Source organism: Ostrinia furnacalis, unplaced genomic scaffold (assembly GCF_004193835.3).
Source record: "Ostrinia furnacalis isolate ACB-3 unplaced genomic scaffold, ASM419383v2 OfSCF3745, whole genome shotgun sequence".
Taxonomy (NCBI): domain Eukaryota; kingdom Metazoa; phylum Arthropoda; class Insecta; order Lepidoptera; family Crambidae; genus Ostrinia; species Ostrinia furnacalis.
Genome location: NW_021133984.1, coordinates 444,252 through 465,171, shown reverse-complemented (window position 1 = coordinate 465,171; position 20,920 = coordinate 444,252). Strand labels below are relative to the sequence as shown.

General features: G+C 36.2%; 1 protein-coding gene across 1 annotated transcript; it reads left to right on the top strand.

Annotated features, from left to right (window-relative positions):
• Nucleotides 1–713: 713 nt before the first annotated feature.
• Nucleotides 714–20,562, top strand: LOC114358152 (segmentation polarity homeobox protein engrailed-like). Its single transcript, XM_028312033.1, has 3 exons — nucleotides 714–801; nucleotides 18,614–18,723; nucleotides 20,141–20,562. The coding sequence occupies exons 1-3, from the start codon at nucleotides 714–716 to the stop codon at nucleotides 20,369–20,371; spliced, it is 429 nt and encodes a 142-aa protein (XP_028167834.1). The 3' UTR covers nucleotides 20,372–20,562.
• The last annotated feature ends 358 nt before the right edge of the window (nucleotides 20,563–20,920 follow it).

Sequence of the window (20,920 nt, the reverse complement as noted above, 5' to 3'; positions counted from 1 at the left end):
TATTTAATGTATTTTATGGCTATACTATTTTTAAGTTACTAGAATACCCGAGAAAGAAGGAATAACACAATTTATGAGTAGAAATAGAGTTAGGACGCGCCACCGCTATTAGATTTTGGGTCTTTGAAAATTTTTTTAGTACATAAAATAACTACCTATTGTCCTGAAGACTTTGCTATCGTGTAAAACGCTGTATAAACTATATACAGAAAAAAAATCATCGCTCTAGTTACATTTCTCCCATCGATTCTCAGCTCCGCCGCGTAAAAAATGTGTTTGGGATATTCACCCTGATAACGATAATGAGAATAAGATGAGTCAACAGAACATGAACTATTTTTATCAGATACGGAATCAGAACAGAGTGATTCTACTGAAATCATTTTAACTGTGCCCGAATAAAGACTACGGACCCTATTAGAAGGATGCTTGAACAATAATTAAATGCAAATGAAGCGATATCTGCCAGCGATTGTTTCAATTGGATCACTGGATGTGATAAATATTGTTTACTACGCGATATTTTGCGTAAGTGTTGATACTATGGATATTATAATAATTACGTCACGATTTCTGCAGCTTTACCTAAATGCTATAACTAAGGCTGATGTACAGCAAAAGAACTGTAATTTTGTAGCTGAATTTGATAGTTTCAAAGCAATCATATTCTCCAATGAAACGCTGGCCGTAGCAGAAGAATATGAGCCTCAAGCATGCTCTGGAACCTCCAAGGAAAACGCAAATATGGCCGCCCGAAACAAACTTGGCGGCGCACTGTTGCAGACGAGGCGAAGAAGATCGGTAAGACTTGAAGCGAGATCAAACGCGAAGCTCAAGACCGAACGCGATGGAGGACAGTTGTGGACACTCTCTGCCTCATCTAGGGGACATAGGACCTTAAGTCGAGTAGTCATGAGCCCCTCGACTCAGAGGTTTTGGATTCGATTGTAAGTGTGGGATTGTGTATATGCTCACACTTAGGATACTGTGGGCTTCGGTTGAGCCCCGCATAAGCTATCTTAGCCCCGCAGGGTTAAAAAGAAATCGGATCTAAATCCAATCAGGTAAGTCAATGGTACCTCTATAAAAGTACGTGGTAAAATTTTTGTCATAGTCATATTATTATCATAATCTAGTTTTCAATTATCACGATGTTGTAGGTCTAAATCTCTCACTCGCCAGTCACTCAAGTGAGTGAGAGTGCCTCGAGTGAATGACTGAACAGTATGCAGGTTTCACTCTATAAATCTGCAAAAATATTCTTAGATAAACACAGGCGAGGCGCCGCGGTGGGATCTTAGATGGAATAATATTGGATATGGTATTAATTTTTTAAAAGACTACATCTGAAATTTTTTGGTGAAGAGTTACGAATCTTATTTTTTAATGTCAGTCAGTCATTAAAAAATGGAGAAACTTCTCCCGTTTTCCCAAAATTTCCCTTCACTACTCTGCTCCTAAGTAAACTATAACCTGCCAAAAATGCAATCAGTAAATTTTTTGTCTGTCTGCCTGTCTGTCTGTCTGTCTGTCTGTATGTTCCTCCAGGAGTATGAAGAATAATTGTACCAAGTTTCGTTAAAATCCGTCGAGTAGTTTTTGTTTCTATAAGGAACATACAGACAGACAGACAGACAGACAGGCAGACAGACAAAAAATTTACTGATTGCATTTTTGGCATCAATATCGATCACTAATTACCCCCTGATAGTTATTTTGAAAATATATTTAATGTACGGAATTGACCTCTCTACAGATTTATTATAAGTATAGAAGATGTTATAGGTTTCCAAACGCGTGCCAAATCATCCTCAAAAATTGATTAAAACATCTATTACTGCGAGTCTACTACCATTACAAGATTAGTTAGTCACTTTAGTGTAGGCAGGGTTACCTACTAGGTAAACCTACGATCTGGTGAAGGCCGCGGCAAGCCCTGTAAGCGGAAAGAGCAGGACCAGTCGCTGTCTAATACTTGGAAGCCTTCGTCCAGCAGTGGACGCTTAGACTGAAAATACTAGACTATCATCTACTTATCCATAGTAATTTATTATAGTTCAATCTTAATCAGTATCAATGGTGAAGGTCGCAGGAAGTGCTTGTATGCGAGATTCGTCCAAATATTCGACCAGTTGTTATGGAAATCCTGTGGAGGTCTTTGTCTGACTGCTGACATATTAGTTTGTCGGCCGTTTGGTGTAGTGGTTCAGAACGGACTACTATGCCGAGAGGTTCCTGGTTCAATTCCCGGCCGGGCAGAAATTGAAATGATGAATTTTAATTTCTGTGACGGGTCTGGGTGTTACTATGTATAATATGTATGTATTTAAAAAAAAGTATATAAGTAGTATATCCGTTAAGCTAGCACCCATAACACAAGCATATTAATTGCTTACTTTGGGGCTAGATGGCGCTGTGTGAGATTGTCCAAAGATATTTGTTATTATATTTATTAGTTGAAATTCAAATTGTATTCTTTCTAATGCCGCATCAAATCTTCCCACATCACCCCACATTCTTCAGACGACGGTAGCGCGACAAAGTTTAGCCTCAAAGGAAGGTATTTGCATAAGATCTTAAAACAGCAATCGACCGATCGCCGCGTTTCACGGCGAGTCAACATCGGGTGCGCGGGAGTTTATTCTACCGCCACGGGATAATTATGGGCTGTTTGGTTTACACCTCTGTCGGGTGCAGATATAAATGGATGGAAATGACTTTTTGACGCCACTTTTTATGATTCTATAGTCAGGATTACGTGTGGTTCTGGCAGAATAGACAAGACCACTCCATGAAAGTTGAAGGCAACTAAGAGAAAAATATGCGAAATTCAACTTGTCTTTCCAGTGCGGGGAGTTTAGGCCAAATCTTCTATTTGTCTGTGGTAAATTGGACATTGGTTTGTTCTTGAAATGGAGACAAAATGACCTGATGATGATGACTCGAAAAAAATGTAAATCTCCACTGACCGCCAATTTGTCATTCTCTCAACAGACTGTTAAGTCCACGAGTGATTCGCCATTTCTTAAGATCCACTTGGGAATCGAACTCGAGACCTTTAACGAAAGATAATTTTAACTTCTTATAATTAGATCACGAAGGCCTGAGTTTAAAAAGATGGAGGAAAATAAGCCATGCCTATGGAAAACAAGATAAGAACAATATGCCGTTTACCGATAAATTATTTCAGTTAGGTAAACAAAAAATAGGACCTAATTCACCTCAAGCGTGTCTTACATAAAAATTGTCGCAACACCTACTTAACCGGATTGCCTGTTTATTTATTTTGTACGTAATAGCACTTGCAATAGCTATTTCAATCAGCAAAAGGTTGGCCCTAGATCTAATTACGGGTCCCGCACGCGAGATGGCGTGATTGCACGAATGTACCTTTATTGATGCTAATGAAAATTGGGATTAGGTAGAAATAAGGGGTAATCTTTGATTATTAGTTTTAGTTTTGGTCTAACTAGTGTCTAAGTCATACGGTCGTGCCTTTGTTTAGAAAGTTCTAGAAAGTCATCGAATTTGAAAATTAGGTATTAGCCAACGACCCACCGACACTGCCTGGGGACTTGGTTTCAGCGGCATCATTTTAAAAGTCATAAAAGTCGTTCATTTTCTGCAAATAAGTAGGCTTATAAAAAGCGCGTCCCACTATTACTTTATTTATTAAAAATTTAAAGCATTCTCGACCAGTTTACCTTCGGGTTAGCCTAGGCGCAGACCACCGATTTTTAGTTGGTCGATAGTTGGGTCGGGCTGTTAATCAGTATGGAGATGTATGAAAGTGCGCATATACACCGATTTGGTATCGGTCAATTCTTCATATAAATTAGAATCGAACCCAACTATCAGCCAATTTGAAGTTGGTAGTCTGCGCCTAAGATAAAGCAGAAAAAACCCGTTTGGCAGTACTGAAAAAAATACTTTAACCACTTTAAAATAATTTTCAAATTGTGGCAGCATTTGGAGAAACACTCGAATAACACACGTCACCTATACAGGGTGATAAGTAAATGGGTATAAGAGCCGACACTAGCCCATGTTAACATGGGCATATAAATGGTATGGTAAAGTCAGAAAATTGATACCTTCATTTTAATTATTTTAATTTTCATACAAATCGGATTTTATAAAATTAATTGTGTATGAAAATTAAAAAAATTAAAATGATGATATCAAATTTTTGAATTCACCATACCATTTATATNTTGATACCTTCATTTTAATTATTTTAATTTTCATACAAATCGGATTTTATAAAATTAATTGTGTATGAAAATTAAAAAAATTAAAATGATGATATCAAATTTTTGAATTCACCATACCATTTATATGCCCATGTTAACATGGGCTAGTGTTGGCTCATGTAGGTACCCATTTACCTAACACCCTGTATAGAATCGGAGTCAATCAATAGTAAGTGCCGCCGTGTTGATAGCACATCATAAACTGCCAAAAAAGTTGCTCATTTCGTATCACCAGAAAAGATGCTAAATTCGAACGAGATGTGAAGTTGCCGCCTAACCCTGCAAAAATGCCGATGGGTTTCGTGTAGACTGCATTAGGCGTGCAACCACATGGTTTCAGTCCATCCCGGTGGATCTATTATAAACTGATAGCTACAACCACGCTACCTAATGCGCGGTTGGCCTTGTTAAAACTGGCGCTACAATTTTCAGGGATCAAAATAATGCAACTTATAATGACGTTACATTGTCGATACAAGCACTTGTATCATTAACAGGGAAGCCAAATTAAAAGCAAACATTTGATTTTTGTTTTTCTAATAACAAGTGAAATCCGGTCCCTAGTCGGTACTCCAGAAATTTTCTGCCACCAGTTTTATGAGCTATGTGTCTCGCTCACTGCCACTATCCAGCAGTGAGCAGGATTCGGTTGAAACGAAACTAACAGCGAAATTTCAAAGAATTTGACCCGTATTATTTACTGCTGTATTAGGCTGTATTTACGTTACACCTATTCGGGAGACCAAAAGAGGAGTATTGGGACCATTGAAGGCGAAGGAGGAGAAGCCTACTTACAAGCCGGAGAAAATACTTTGCTAGCGCGATCTAAGTAAAGACAGCGCCATCTAGTTTCCAAAAAAGATATTAAGTCCTTGAACAATAATTTTGACAGACCGTTATGGTATGTCAATTGATTGGTATCTAAAGAGTCCTTAATATCCACATCCTTAACTCATACATCTTGATTCAATTAACAATCCAATCAAATCAACAAGATATTAATATCCAAATCACATCAAATACTATCGCTCTATTAAATTCAACGTAATTAAGCAAAATGCCAGTTAATTAATAACCCGCCCTAACAATGTGACGTTAAACCGTGGTATTGTTAGGATGTGTTTACCTGAGCTTAATATTGAAAACCCAATACCCATTTTTATATAAATATCGTATAAACACTTTTTTTTTTAGAAAATATTGATTGGACGGACAAACGGACATAGCATAATACGAGTAATTCATTTGACTTTTTATTTTGAATTTCACTTAGTTTTCGATTTCAGTTAAGGTGCAGGGTCACAATGTAGTCAAAGCAAAATGAAGCCTGCTTCAAGAATAACTACCCAATAGCTTTAGAATTCATGTTTTTTAACTAGGGTCTTTCTATCTTAATTCTTTCTCGAGAACGAACCAAATGGTGGATAACTCCTTTTGTATTTTATAAAGTCTAGTTTCACTTCAAGTCAATTTAAGTTAAAAATAACTTCTCTTTATAGCACCCTGTGAACGCAGCCTTACTAGCAAGATTGACATAGTTTAAATGGCATCCCGGAATTTCGATAACGCTGAACATTTTCTGACACGCCTGAAAGCAGGTTGAAATTCTCAATAGAAGGTTTAGTTATTATTATAAGCCCGATTAAATGCCAATGCTACATTCCTCGCCCTATTTGTTCTTAGAATTCCGCACCCAAAATTGTCAAAGGGGTCTTCAACATCATCATTTCTGCCGTAGGACGTCCACTGCTGAACATAGGCCTCCCCCAGTTATTTCCATTATGGCCGGTTGGTAGAGGCCTGCATCCAGCGCCTTCCTTTATGAGGTCGTCGGTCCACCTCGTGGGTTGCGCTGCGCTTTCCGGTACATGGCTTTCTATTTTACCATTTTCTCGGCCAGTAGTTAGTATAAAATAAACAATAACGCTGAGTTGCACCACCTAACTTTAACCGTAAATATAACGATAACCGGTGCTTTTTGTATCAAGTTTGACTGATTTTTGACGTTTGTTAAAGTTAAAGTAAGATGGTGCTACCCAACCTATGAATTGCTGGCCATGTCTTTGACTGTCTTTTTATTCACACCGAGGAAGCTCTTGGCCTGCATCTCATTTGATGGAAAGTGATGATCAGGCCGAAGGTGGAAGCAAAACTCGCCCGGAATCCTCAACCATAGAGTAACTAACTAATATCTTACCTCTAACTGCCGTTTTAATGAAATGATGTCTTTATTCAATTTTGACCAAGATTTAGAACTTTTATTAAGACTGTCATTTGTTTTTTTAAAGTCTGTCCATGAATTTTAAAATACCTATACCAAACGTGTGACAACTGAGAAGTCACAAAAAAGGCTTGCTACTCTACCAACAAAACAGCATACATTTTCAGCGCAAGTTTACATATTATAATGGCGCACACGTTTCCTACCGACGCGGGCGCATTACACGCGCGACGCTAGCGACATCTCATAACGAGCGTGTCAACTAACGCGCACCAATTGTTGATACACACACCTTGAATACAGGGTTGTCTATGGTCATGTGTGAAGTTAAAACTTCATTATAATTTTGATATTTTAATAAAAAAAAAAATTTGCACAGTAACAATGGCAAATCTCGTCATAAAATGTACGCAATTAAAATTAATGGGATAAAATAAAATGTTGAGAAAAAAATTACAACAAAATTTGCCCTGTAGTGATTTTTTGGAAGATTGAGTCTAAAAGGTAATCATACGCTCAAATTCTCAGGAACTAAATTGGTTTTAAAATGTAGAATCTAATTAACGGTTTCTGTGTTAACTTAGCTACAAATAGAACTAAATTGGTTTTAAAATGTAGAATCTAATTAACGGTTTCTGTGTTAACTTAGCTACAAATACCTACAATAAACTATTCCTACTGAGAGAAAGTAAATCGGTATCTCAATAAACTACCTGCAATCAATTTCGAATCCTAACTGTGCCTTCACCCTATAAGTCTATAAACCCATAATCGTCTCAATGAAATACCTACACCCGATTTCACATTTACGTCTAATGACCAGGAAACCACATAATTCCTTCAAGACCTATAAGGCATCCGAACGTTTATCAAACCCATGGGATCATTCATAGAGTTGTCAAGGAGTTTAAGTGAAAACCGAACGGCGATTCACGAGCTCAACCAAATCCTTATTACGAAGGCAATAAAGATGAAGATGGTAAGGCAAAAGATAAAGCGGTAACAGATGATAGCTCAGAAGCTACTTGAAACTGCAACTATCTATCATTGAGAAAAGGTATTATAGGATATTTAAAATGCAAACAATAAGTTGTAATGGCTTCCCTTTCTGCTAAAGGTTTTTCTAGATAGGAATTCCTTTGAGGATTGCACGAAGTTTTTGTTCTAATGACATACTGTACAAGTCCCAAAAAGCCCACAGGTAGTAACTTGAATAAAACCAAGATTCCAGTGGCAAGTCTCATTTATTCCGAACCAAATTTGAGTATATGTAGNCATTATTATGAGTTTGTGGCAGCGTTATCGATTCGTAAAATAATATCGCATTATTTTTTGATATTATTAAAAAAATTCCTTAATCTAAACTAAAGGTTACAAGTAGTGGTAGTACTGATAGGTAGCTACATAATACATAGTTTATTTTATGTGGTTGATTCGTTCTTTGACTGACCAAAGTCCACTAGTCCGGTTGTTATTACAAGCGGCCCGATTTCTTTTTTGATGTGTCAATAATTTTCTATTACATTAATTACAATGTAATTATTATTGTGTTATATTTATAAAGGCATAGTTATTATCGCTTTAACGCATAATACGATACTTTGCTTGTAATTGTAAAACAGTACATGGAGTTAAAGTTTTTTTTTTTTTAGTAAATGAATAATAATAATGATGATGAAGCCTTACTTTGTAAGACTATCAATAGTATTATTAGCATTAATCATACATTGATTAGTAGGTACAAACCTACATAATAATGTTTTTCCAATACAAGAAAAAAATGACGTCATCTTATGTACCGATACCGATACAGTTTAGGGAAGCTCTTAGATTTTATTTATTATTTATAGATACAAGCTGGTGAGACGTCATGAATAAAAAAATAAACTTTGTAAAAATATCAGGGCTAAAGAAAGGCCGCAAAGAGACAAACAAAAATGTTGCCTGTTTGTTCAGATACAAAACAAACATTCGTTAAAATAAGACCATAATTCTATTTGCTTTTCAGTAGCTATCGTGTTTATGTAATAAACATATTATATTAATAAGTTTCTTTAAACCATAAATGAATCTTTTGTTAAAAGTTTAATTGCGGTTAAAATATCATCCCTTTTGAAGTGCTTAAACCACATAAACTTTGTTTAGCATCTTATATAAACGCTATCTAAGTCCANGGTAGGGGTGGGGTTGCCCGCTCTTTTGTTTTTTACTACTACTGCGCTGAATATTGTGTGCGGATTGGCTTGTCGTACAGGGGTACTACTACACGGTAAAATAAATCTCGGAGGCGAAAGCAGGATAATTTACATCGATACTGTGTTTTACAGACATCGAATGTATTGGAATCAAACGTATAGTTGTAATAATGTAAGCTGTTTGAAAAAATGGTGACACTTTTTATGTATTGTAATAAAGACTTCTTAGAACAAAGATTGTTTTGTATCAATATTGATCAATCTTATTAAACAAAAAAAAGAACAAGTTTTGAATGTAGATTCATTCTTAAGGTGACTTTTTATACAGGCAGTTTTTGAATTCATCCATGGTATCTTTTTATACATATTTATTTTAATGTTGGCTAAATTTATTCTAACGCATAAATAAATGGTCCCGCTATTCAAGATAGATATCAAGATTATTGATAAAGACATTATAAAAATACATTAGTTCTTTATTATTGTGAAAGCTTTAGGTATCTATAATATCTTTGTAAAGATGTGTTTTATAACTGTATCCTACATCTATGTGATGGCATGGCATATTTATTTAAATAAAACATATTTTAAGAACTTAGTTATTTTTTTTTGCGTTTTTCAAGTTATTTATAATTTTCAAAATAGGCTCTATCTTCCCAATCAGACTATTTTTGAATAAAAAATCTCAAAAAATCGATATTTTCTTCGCCTTGCCCCATCTCTATCATACCTCGTCTTACCCAGAACAGGCCACCAAGTCCGCGTGTTTTTTGTCCCAAAGCATTCGCTAATAACTTGATTTGGCCATCGTTTTGCTTTTTTGTGCTCTAAGTACCTATTGTGATCCCAAACTTCATGGCGAAATGTTAATGGCCTTTGATTCGGGGATTTATTGGATCATGTATTGAGGATACTTTGTTGTTCACCGATTGCAATGTTTGATAATAAAAATTCTATCGAAAAAAGTTTTGGGAAATAACTAAGTACGACTTTACAAAAAGTCTGGAATTGAACAGATACTTAGGTATCTACGTTCCAAAATCAGAAATCTTTAAAAAAGTTTCATAGTAAAAAAGCTCATTTAGAATAGAACAAATATTTTTTACAAGAAAGAAAAGACACCTTCAATAAAAGTGACCTAACTCATTTTTAATTTTTTTTTAGTTACAACCTTAATTTGTACGCGCCGTTTTTTAATTCGACCCGACTGTTTTTCCTGCACATATCAAATACACTGCTATATAAAAAGCGTGTTTTCACGCTACTTACAAACCGTCCAAGCGTATGAATGTTGCAATGTTAATATTGAAGTAGAAGACAGGATATATACGGTATATCTGTATATCCCGGAGCCGTACAAGATATTCAGAGGTATCTCGCCGCTACAAAGTGATTGCACTTGACCATTCAGCCAAGAAACTTGGATATGTCGTTTTTACTAAAGAGATTCTGTTGTTTTGAACTTTTTGGTTGGTTTTACTTACGTATGAACGTCCCAAACTCGTCTCGTTAAGATTGTAGGCTAAATAATCATTTGCCTCTGGTAAATTAGAGAGTCGTGCTCCTGCAGTGGAGATCACATAAGTATTTGATTGGTCGAAATATTTTTTAAATCATGAAAATTAGCTAAGTGTAAGAAAAAACCTCCAACTATTAATATTACAACTAACATTATATTATTCTTAGTATATATACTCAACTCAACGTAAGCATTTCCACGTGTAAAATATTTTTCTCTACAAGCGTCTGTTATCAAATCTCCACGATTAGATACTACGTCTTATCACAATAAATAAAATATATGACTAATACAATATGACTCTTACCAAAACATATAAAAAATTCAAAACACGCGTGTCACTTGCCGCCTCCATCGTTCACAGATCCGAGCCAATTACACATTCAAGTCATGTACCCGCATTTTGAATAGCGATTTAAATAATCCTACCCACATTATCGACTCTATCCCCTTGATATAAGGTGTGCGTTTTCACCTATAAGAAAGCTATTTGGACCGCCGTGGTATTGCGTTTGCGACTTTGTTGTGTGAGTTTTAGAATTGATTTTTGTTTGGGTAGGTAAAGATTGATTTTTTCTTTGGTTTCCGAGGGTGTGGGAGGGTGGGTCGGTATGTATCAGAGGTGTTTTGCATCGAGGGAAGTGAAAATCATAGTGTTTGAGGGTTGTAACGGTTTTGCGCACTTTGTACCGAGATTACGGGGGAGGAACGCCAATTGATATTCATTGTATGTTTTCTGTTAGAATCAATGGAACAAATGACTTATCACAGGGGTACATGCTTAGTGTATCCTTTTAGGAAAAAAAATAAGGTGCTTAAGGTTAATTAATTTAAATGTCCTAACTGTAAACAATATAAGAAAGAAATAATTAAAACTTTAGTTCGTACCTACTATAAAACTTTATAATGAGCATTAATTAAATACTTATAAATTCTGTCTTTATAATCAATTCTCAAAATTCGATCCAATCTCACACCTGCATAATAATATAATTATTGTCGTTATTGGTCCAAATATTGAAATTAAATCAACCAAAAGTCTCCATCTAAGTATACTTTGAATTGAAACGGGTTTTAAGCTTCATTCTAATTACTCCAACTGAGAATCGAAAACCCAGAACAATGACTAAAAAGAGCTTAATTATTATCATCACATCATTGCCCGAAGCTACATCTACCCGCAGATATTAAAAAAAAAGCAGCCGTTAACAAAACTATCGCTGACGGCGGCACCGCAAAACCGCACAAGTCCAATTAAATTAAAATTTATCATTCACTTAAACTGACGAATGAGTACATTCGGTTTTTTGCTATACTTTTATTGAATAAACCGTTTAGTGGTGCTGTTTAAGGTTTTTTTGATTAATGATTGGGTTTGGAACAATTGTGGTTTCTTATGTGGTCGTATTATAAAAAAGTATTCAAAATACTTTTTTTGTAGAATTTAGTTACATAACATGTTTTTCCTTTTATCATGTGGTCTGACATTATTTCATTGAAAGTGAAAAATATGTGCAGTCAGTGTCAAATATTTGGTGACACCCAAAGTAGCCAAAAAGTTCGCAACACGTCTTTGGAATAAGGTTGTGTTGTCTAGTTTTGGACCACTTTGTGTCATTTGTGTGTCACGAACTATATGACGCTGACTGTATTAATTACTCACATCCTGAAATTGTATAAGCCATGCGCCTGATTTTCTATGGAATGTTTTGCCATACCAAAGAACCCATACATTCTTTATTAACCATACGAAAACGTAACGGTGAGCTCTCAAGTTACATGGCCTCGTGTGTAGAGTTACCATCCTTTTGGATTATTTCGGACATCTTTAATTGTTTTAATTTGCCTCTGGTATATTAGAGACGATAATCCTATTGCGGAAATGATGATAATGTTATAGAGACGTAGTGCTCCTTACTGGAGGCCAAAATGACCTGATGATGGTAAAATTGATAAGGTCATAGACAGCGACCTTTAATAACAAGCAAATTGATAACTCAAAACAAAATGATATTTTAAATAATAAAGTGACCGGCTGTTTTCAGAGGCTGTAGAACAACGTGGTTTCTTTTATAAATAGTTATCTGATAGATATTTTTTTTCGCTTAACACTCAAAAAAAAAAAAACAAGCAAGATAACTTCGAAACATCACAATTTAGGCAATCTAACCGCAAATGCTTCCAGATAAAAGGTTGACTGGCGAAGAATGCTTTTAGCATTAAGTGGTGGACTTATTATTATTTTGTACGTTATCCTACTAATATTTTGATGATTTTGATGAAACTTTACAGTATTATTCTTTATAACCCAGAATAACATAATTATAGGCTATAAATTATGACGATATGTGACAAACTAAATTTCACGCGGGTGAAGCCGTGGGCAAATGCTAGTTTGTGTAATAAAGATGTGGATTAACCTAAGAAATAATTTTATATGGTAACCCTACCTGTACGTCGTTTGGAATTGGGCTAGAAAAATGAAGTCGTTATATTAATGACGCAATTAATAAACATAAGCCGACCGTCCATAGGAAGTCGGGTTATATTACTATTTATGAGTTTATTGAATTTGAGAAGCAAATTCGACTGACCATGGTGACCTTGGCTTTATTGTGAGGTATAATGATGATGATGATGATGAAGTATGCGTGGCTATGTTGTTTATTAGGTAGACAGACGAGTTCATAAAGGTAGCAGGAAAGCGCTGGATGCAGGTCGCTACCAACTGGTCAATATAGAGATCATAGGGGGACGTCCTATAGCTGAAATGATGATTAGGTGTGTGGCTGTCAAATTACTAATTAATTAATTTAAGCTTCAGTGGCATACCAGATTTTACAAATTAATGGTGGCACATGGAATGTGACATCGGGGTTGTATCATTACTTTAACTTTTACAAACGTCAAAAATCTGTCAAACTCTATACAAAAAGCACTGGTTGTCGTTGTATTTACGGTTACAGTTAGGTGGTGCAACTGAGGCTAATAGTCATAGTCTTGAAGTAAGATACTCCTAGGCATCAGTCATAAGGTTTCTACTATCTTTACAGTTTTTTAATTGAAAAGTTTTTAAATAAAACCCCATTTAGCATTTTCTCCTAACGTTATTGCACTTCAAATCTTCACCGTCGATTATCGACTCAAGTAGTTATTATAAAAGCCATGTTATCTAACACTACAACTATTACATAACAAGTTCCGTTCCTACTAGTAACTTGTCACAAGTATCACTTGCAATTATTTCTTAGAATATACAAATAATTACCTGTATCTAAAGCGCCGCACTTTCATAAATAATTTCACTGCGTTGTTTTTACAAGCTATGTTTGATTTTCTAGTTAAATATCTGGATACTAGTATTTCTATAAATGGGCGTAGATAATGTAGGGATAGTGTTAGTTTAAAAAACATTTGAAACTGAGAATAACAGGTTTCTACGACATTTATTACGTAGTACATACTTACAGCTTGACGTTTCGGCTGTATTGCTACAGCCGTGGTCACATGCTGTTTCTAATTGTAACGCCAAAATTTTAATAATATTCTAACTATGTATTAAAAAAAACTTTATAAACTTGAAAAAAAAATACAAGCCAAGAGCTTCCCCGTAGTTGATAAAAAAATCAAACAAAAATAAAGAGTAGCGCACGAAATTAATTTTGACATCTGTCATTTTGTTAACAGCTTTGGACAGAAGCCTATTGGCCGCAAGTCACATAATAACAAAACCTAAAATAATTATTTTAAAGCTCATGTTACAGAATGTAGTAAGTTCATTTATTGGATTTAGCTGCAAACGAAACGACGGACGTCACAATAATCAAATCTAAATCAATCTCGTGACGTCACTTATTGTTAACGGCGCTGATGGCTGCCTCGCGTGCCAGCAGTAATACGGTTCCATACTGGTTCAATAGCAATGGACTATGAAAACAGTAACCTCACTTTAAGAGCTCTTTCGACGGTAATCCAGCAATGCAGGATCCACAACTCCAATTCGTCTCTTCCCGTGGATATCGTAAGAGGCGACTAAGAGACAAATACGTGAACATCAGGCCTCCCCAACCCGTCTGGCCAGCGTGGGGAGTGTAGGACAAATCCTCCATTTGCCTCTGGTCAATTAGAGAGTCGTGCTCCTGCAGTGGAGACTAAATGACCTGATGATGGTTAAAGACGGGGCTTCTGGGTCCAACTCTATCATACAACACATAGAATCTGATATGATTTCCAATTCGAAGCACTACACTATTCCATTAGACATTTAGTAGTCGGCAATAATTCTGTGCCTATACAAAATTGATTGCTGTTTCTATAGTAAACAATTTATATCTGTGTGGTTATATTAAAACATTGTTTTTAATCAAACCAGTTTGTGTTTTGTCGTTTTCTTCTGGCGTATTGTCGCCATATTAATGTTAGAAGCATAGAAATGAAGCTATATTTTACAGTGTTAATAATTATATTTGAAGTAGCTATGAACGTTCTATAAATTAATATAGTTTAGATACTATAAATTTTGTAAGTCAGCGAAATAATGTCAAGTTTGCTTTGTAATTTAAATGTATGTATGTGACTTATAAATCATTAGGTCACATTTAGTCTCCAGTCCAGTTTCTTATTACCAAAGAAAAATTTACAATTTGGCCACGCTGGCTCGACGGCTTGGGTAGGCCTGACATTCGCATCTTTGTACAAATAATACACCAACTCAAATTCATGATTCAGTGTAGCTCAAAGAACTGAAGACTCGACAGAACTCGGACTCAAGTGACTAACGAGTCCTAGTTTTGAAAATAGACTCAAGTCTCGAAATGAAGACTAAAAGACTCGAGTTTCTTACAACTCTAGAAGAATCAGAGTAGTACTCTACGACACTGCTAATTTACTAGCGAATCTAATTGATAATGTCACTATTATTGACCTAAATTAGTCAAAAGCCTTTAAAACAGATGTATTTAGACATAAATATCCACAAATGGTCCATCAACAGATATGAAGATATTTAAATGACCCCTAAACGCACTTAATTCACTCGTAATGAATTTATCCTGAAATAAATTATCACGTCGGTCCGTACTGCAGCGGAATGTTAACAGCCAAAGTTGGGGGAATTATGTCTTTTTAGTGCCACCCCGTTAATTTGTTTTGTTTATTGTAATGGGTTAAGTTTCGGACGAGGTGCGCGAAAGTTGGATTTTTGGAGTTGGGACCTTTTGCGGGTTAGGTGCCGAAAAAATTATTGGTAAAAAATGTGAAAATGTATTTTAAAGTACTCAGTCTTCTCTACATTTTATTGCGTGCATAAATTGTAATTTCCATGAAAAAAGTATTCATTCAAGGAATAATGAATTCAAAAATTCAAATAAACTTGACATTTCCTACAATTTCCATCGCTTTACGCGCCGCCAAAATTTGAATTTGGAACCCGAAAAAAAAGTTGCGGCTTCGCTATATTTTCCCGCCGAGACACACTGCACCTCGTTTCGTTTAATTAAAAAAAAGAATAAAAAAGTAACTGGCCGTTTTATCGGGTGATAAACGAGTGTTGCTACAATCCACTGCCCAAACAAAAAACAACCTTAACTCCCAGCTTTCAACGCACATACTCCCTTAACCCCAAACTCGCATTTTTCAAACAGTCAAAAGATTTGTGTTCAAGCCATTTCCTGTTCTATTCTAAAAGCGATAAAATTCAAAATTCATTGCATGCGATGCGGCACCAATTTAGCACTGTTGACGACAAACGATTTCCGTTTCTAAACACATTTGCGTAAAGTCTAAAATACTTTGGGAATTGTTTTGTGCGTTCGAAACGTTTTAAGTATTGCGGACGTGTTAATCTGATTGGAGGCTTCTGGGCTTGATAATAAGGTGTAAAATGTTTCGGTTGGAATAATGTTGGTAGTGCAGGAAGCCGCAAAAGTGTTTACAGGCATTTTCCGCTGATAGGCCGAGTTTATGTCTAGAATTTATAGCATAGTACAGTCACACGCCAGTCTAGATCTTTTTTGCTGATTGCCTTTGATTTAAATGAGTGTTTGTATAAAATAGTGGCACAATATTGTTCTAGAGAAACAAAGAAACGTTTTTGTGGGCTAGTATTGTTAAGTTTATTTATTGGGGTAGGTAATTATTTTATCTCTGAGACTTTTGGTTTAAATAATGATGTTTTTGTAAATCTAGACCGAGTATTTTGGTATCATTAAGTGATGTCAGACATAGACGACCCACACGATGGAAGATTTCTTTATAGAATACTACAAAATCGATTAAAAAATAATTTAAAAATAAAGTTGAGCCTGTCAAAATCTTCGGCGTTCTATATCGTTGTCATTATTATTTATTCTCATCATCAACAGTCCCCAAAATATTTGATCACCATCATCATCATCATCATCAGGTCATTTAGTCTCCACTGCAGGAGCACGACCCTCTAATTCACCAGAGGCAAATGGAGGATTTCGCCTACACTCCCCACGCTGGCCAGACGGGTTGGGGAGGCTTGATATTCGCATATTAATTTGTCCTTTAATCACTGGCCTAAGGAACCTCAACTGTAAACAGCGGTTCACTCTTGACCGATCTCGTCAATCAAACGTTTTCATTAAACAAAGGAGCGGCATATTAATCACTAATTACAATAATTATTACATTAACCGATAAGACCTTATTTTTTGTGTATACTTTACGGTCACGGCTGAGTTGTTACGAAGTGCGTTTTTATGTGCTATTGTTGATGGTATTGTACTTATGGTCAGACATTATACCGTTTAATTTATTTATTTTTCAAAAATTCAAATTTCATCAGAATTAAGTTGGGACTTTTTTTCTGAATTAGACGAAGTCTAAAGTATGTAAGTTGTTTTATAGAAATTCTTTCACCAGTAAAAATCCTGCAATATTTCTCTTTTACAATGATAATTCAAAGTAATGTTTTAAATGCACCTTTTTAACAAACACCTTTTTAATATTTTAAACTATTATGTTGCATTTTTACTATAAAATTATCACTTCACGGGATTAATTGCAACAATATCTATTTTAACGGTAAATAAAACACCTTTTTATTCATCAAAAACAAAAAATACATTCCCAATCATTTTACAACAAAATTACAAGAAACATCTATGTATCACGATCTATTTAAAAGTCGGCCATGTTTATTACACAAAACTACCCGCAGCAAATGCATTACCCCACTAATTACAGGATAATTGGGGAGAATTCACTCCATGGTGGGACAACCCCCGTCCGGTTACTCGAAAACGACGTTTTTGTACTTATATGATTTTGTATTGTGACCCCAGTATAATTACGAGTATGTGTATGTATGTAAGATAATAATGTAATATTTTTTTATTGATTCATGATAAATACAATTTTTTTAATACTAACTAAATTACTGACTTTTGCTCGCGTTAAATAAGTATCAAGTAAGTATACAAATATGGATAATGGTGAAATAATTTTAGAAATCAGTTTAGTGGTTTCAGAGCTAATTTACTTTAAATCAGTGTTTTTCACCCTTTTTCATGACGCGACCCGCCGTAGTATGAAAAAAAAAATATTTTCGACCCCCCCAACCGTTCGCTTTTTTCATGCCTGCCATGCCAAAGATGTTGTAGGGACCGAATTTTTCAATCTATACAACATTTATGCATTTGCATAATTTCGAATAAATCTAGCTTTAAAACTTTTACTGTAACTTCGATCAATTCAGATAAAAAGTGGCCTAACTTGATTTCTTTTTTCTTTATTAAAAAATAAACTAACAAAACGAACACACATTTTAGTTGTAACTAGATGTGCTATACATCAAAACACGGCACCCTCGTTCATAATTGAATGAGTCAATGATACTCATTGGGTAACTCAATGGACTCTAACCCCTTCGTAGCTATAAATTAATAAATGCTGGACCGTAAACGATGGCGCTCTAATTGATGTATGTCTATGTCTGGGCGGAGCGATATTAAATGTACGGTGGCCATGCTTTTAGAGGTTTTGGGTACATTTTTTAATGTAAAAATTGTGGTAGTTAGATTTGGAACAAACTCTGTTGAAAATAAACTGATCAAAAAATGTTGACCCCACTATGAACTGAACCCGGGCCCTCTGAGTCTAAGACAGGTTTTACCACTGGACCATTGAGACAGTTAAAGGTCATAGCAGACTTATCAACTCGGAATATCGCCTTTCGCGAGCTGTCATCGACTTTGGTGCGCTGTCAACCGCGAGGCGAGGCGTTTACGTTACGGTGCGGTGCAGTATGGAGTTTCATACAAAGAATACCTACCGCCTCGAGTTGACACGGTTACGTACGATCCCTTTTCAGGTTGATAAGTGTGCTAAGCTACGTCCCTAAGTGTCAGAACTGACGAAAAAAGTAAACAAAAATAATGTCATAAAGTTTCTAACAAAGCCTTTTCTTTGTCCACAGGTCCAAGAAGTAGAAGGACGAAGAAGAAACCGAGCACAGAAGAGAAGAGGCCCAGAACTGCGTTCAGTGCAGCACAACTCGCGAGGCTAAAGGTTGGTTCCATTAATCATCATCATTTCAGCCACAGGACGTCCACTGCTGAACATAGGCCTCCCCCAATGATTTCCACATCGCCCGGTTGGTAGCGGCCTGCATCCAGCGCCTTCGTGCTACCTTTATCAGGTCGTTGGTCCACCTTTTGGGTGGACGTCTCACGCTGCATTTTCCATTATTAGTTGGTTCCATGATTTAAAACTAATGTCAAGAACCTAAACTGTCACACTGGATGCCCGCACTGTCAGATCGGGACTATTTCTTCTAGTTCCCACCGCTGCAACTCCTGTGTAGCCAGGATCTACAGCTTGACCGCCAATAACCCAACCAGTGAAAGCCAAGTTTGTCCCGGGGGAAAGTTAAATTGTCATTGGACCCGCAACGAAATTAATCAGAAGAACATAGGAGGACTTCGAAGTTACGGTTCGACTTCCGCACTGTCAGATCGCATCAATACAAAATATACACATATTAACAATGTTGTTTAAACATAATTAGGGCTGCGTTCACTTTGACCTGACCGCAGATCGCATCCAGTGTGGAAAATCTTTAGGTCTTTTCAATATATAGTTGTTGCAATTCACGAAGGCGAGTGAGCTTTACATGTGTGGTGGCTCGCTACTGTTCGTTTTTCAAAAGTTTTGATACACATTACACTATCGTTATGTGCATATACACGTACACACACAACTAAAGCTCACTCGCCTTCGTGAGTTGCAAGAACTATCTTTAAGTATTGAATTGGAAATGTGCTTTGGTTCCATATTAGGAGATCATAGGATTTTTGTTTCCCCGATTGTTTCAAAAGAAATTATGATTCCGTGATTAGCCCTTATCAATTGATTACATTTAGTCACGTCAGACGTCTATGACGGCTTCGAGTTTGATGCCAGAGCTGTGACTTACTTACTACAACCGTTATCATGACAAAAAGATCAGATTTCATTAAAAATACTCCTTTGACATTACCACAGCATCCCAACTATCCCAACTATCCCAACTAATATTATAAATGCGAAAGTAACTCTGTCTGTCTGTCTGTCTGTCTGTCTGTCTGTCTGTCTGTCTGTCTGTTACGCTTTCCCGCTTAAACCTCGCAACCGATTTTGATGAAATTTGGCATAGAGATAGTTTGAGTCCCGGGAAAGAACATAGGATAGTTTTTATCCCGGTTTTTGAAACAGGGACGCGCGCGATAAAGTTTTTCTGTGACAGACAAAATTCCACGCGGGCGAAGCCGCGGGCGGAAAGCTAGTAACCTTTATAATTCAAAAATTGCCCTTTTTAACTATAGAAAAACCTTTTTGACTACAGGCTCCCCTTGCCCCAAAGAAAACAGTCATTCCTAAAACGGGCCATCCTCTGCCTCAAACATTTGAGCCATAAACATCCTCTAACCTGTCCTTTTATTCACAGCACGAGTTCGTCGAGAACCGCTACCTGACCGAACGCAGACGCCAAGCCCTCGCCGCAGAACTGGGACTAGCTGAAGCCCAAATCAAGATCTGGTTCCAGAACAAACGCGCCAAGATCAAGAAGGCTACAGGCCAGAGGAATCCTTTGGCTTTGCAGCTCATGGCTCAGGGACTATACAACCATAGGACGGCGACTGAAAGTGATGAGGAAGAGGAGATTAATGTCACTTAAAGGATTTTTATGGCTGAAGGAAGTTTGGATTTAAGACGAAGCATACTTATCAGTCCGGAATCGTAACCGTATCAACTCGAGGCGGTCAGTATTCTTTGCTGCATTGCACATTTATACGCACGTAACGTACACGGCGGAAGGCGATACGTTGTTGATCCCTTTCCGGGTTGATAAGTGTGCTATGACCTTTAGAAAGGACTGGGATGATCTGTGTTAAGTTTGGTATAATATTACAAGGGTTTTGAAATGTTTTGCAGGTTGAGGCTTTAAGTATTGTCATCAACAAAGGTTACAGTATTTAGGACGTGGAATTTTTATTTTATTTTTAAATAATTGTGATGAGAAGGGACATTTTTGGGGTGAGGATTTTAAAATAATCACTAGTGATTTCTCAGATATAATTATCTAAGTATTATGAGAAAACTGATAAATTAAAGATACTCGTAGATACAGTGGAAATACACAACCTAAGTTTTGAAAAATATCTTGCGAACATTGGAATTTTTGCAACTTAACTAGTTCTTTTGTTTATTGAATAATCTTATCAAT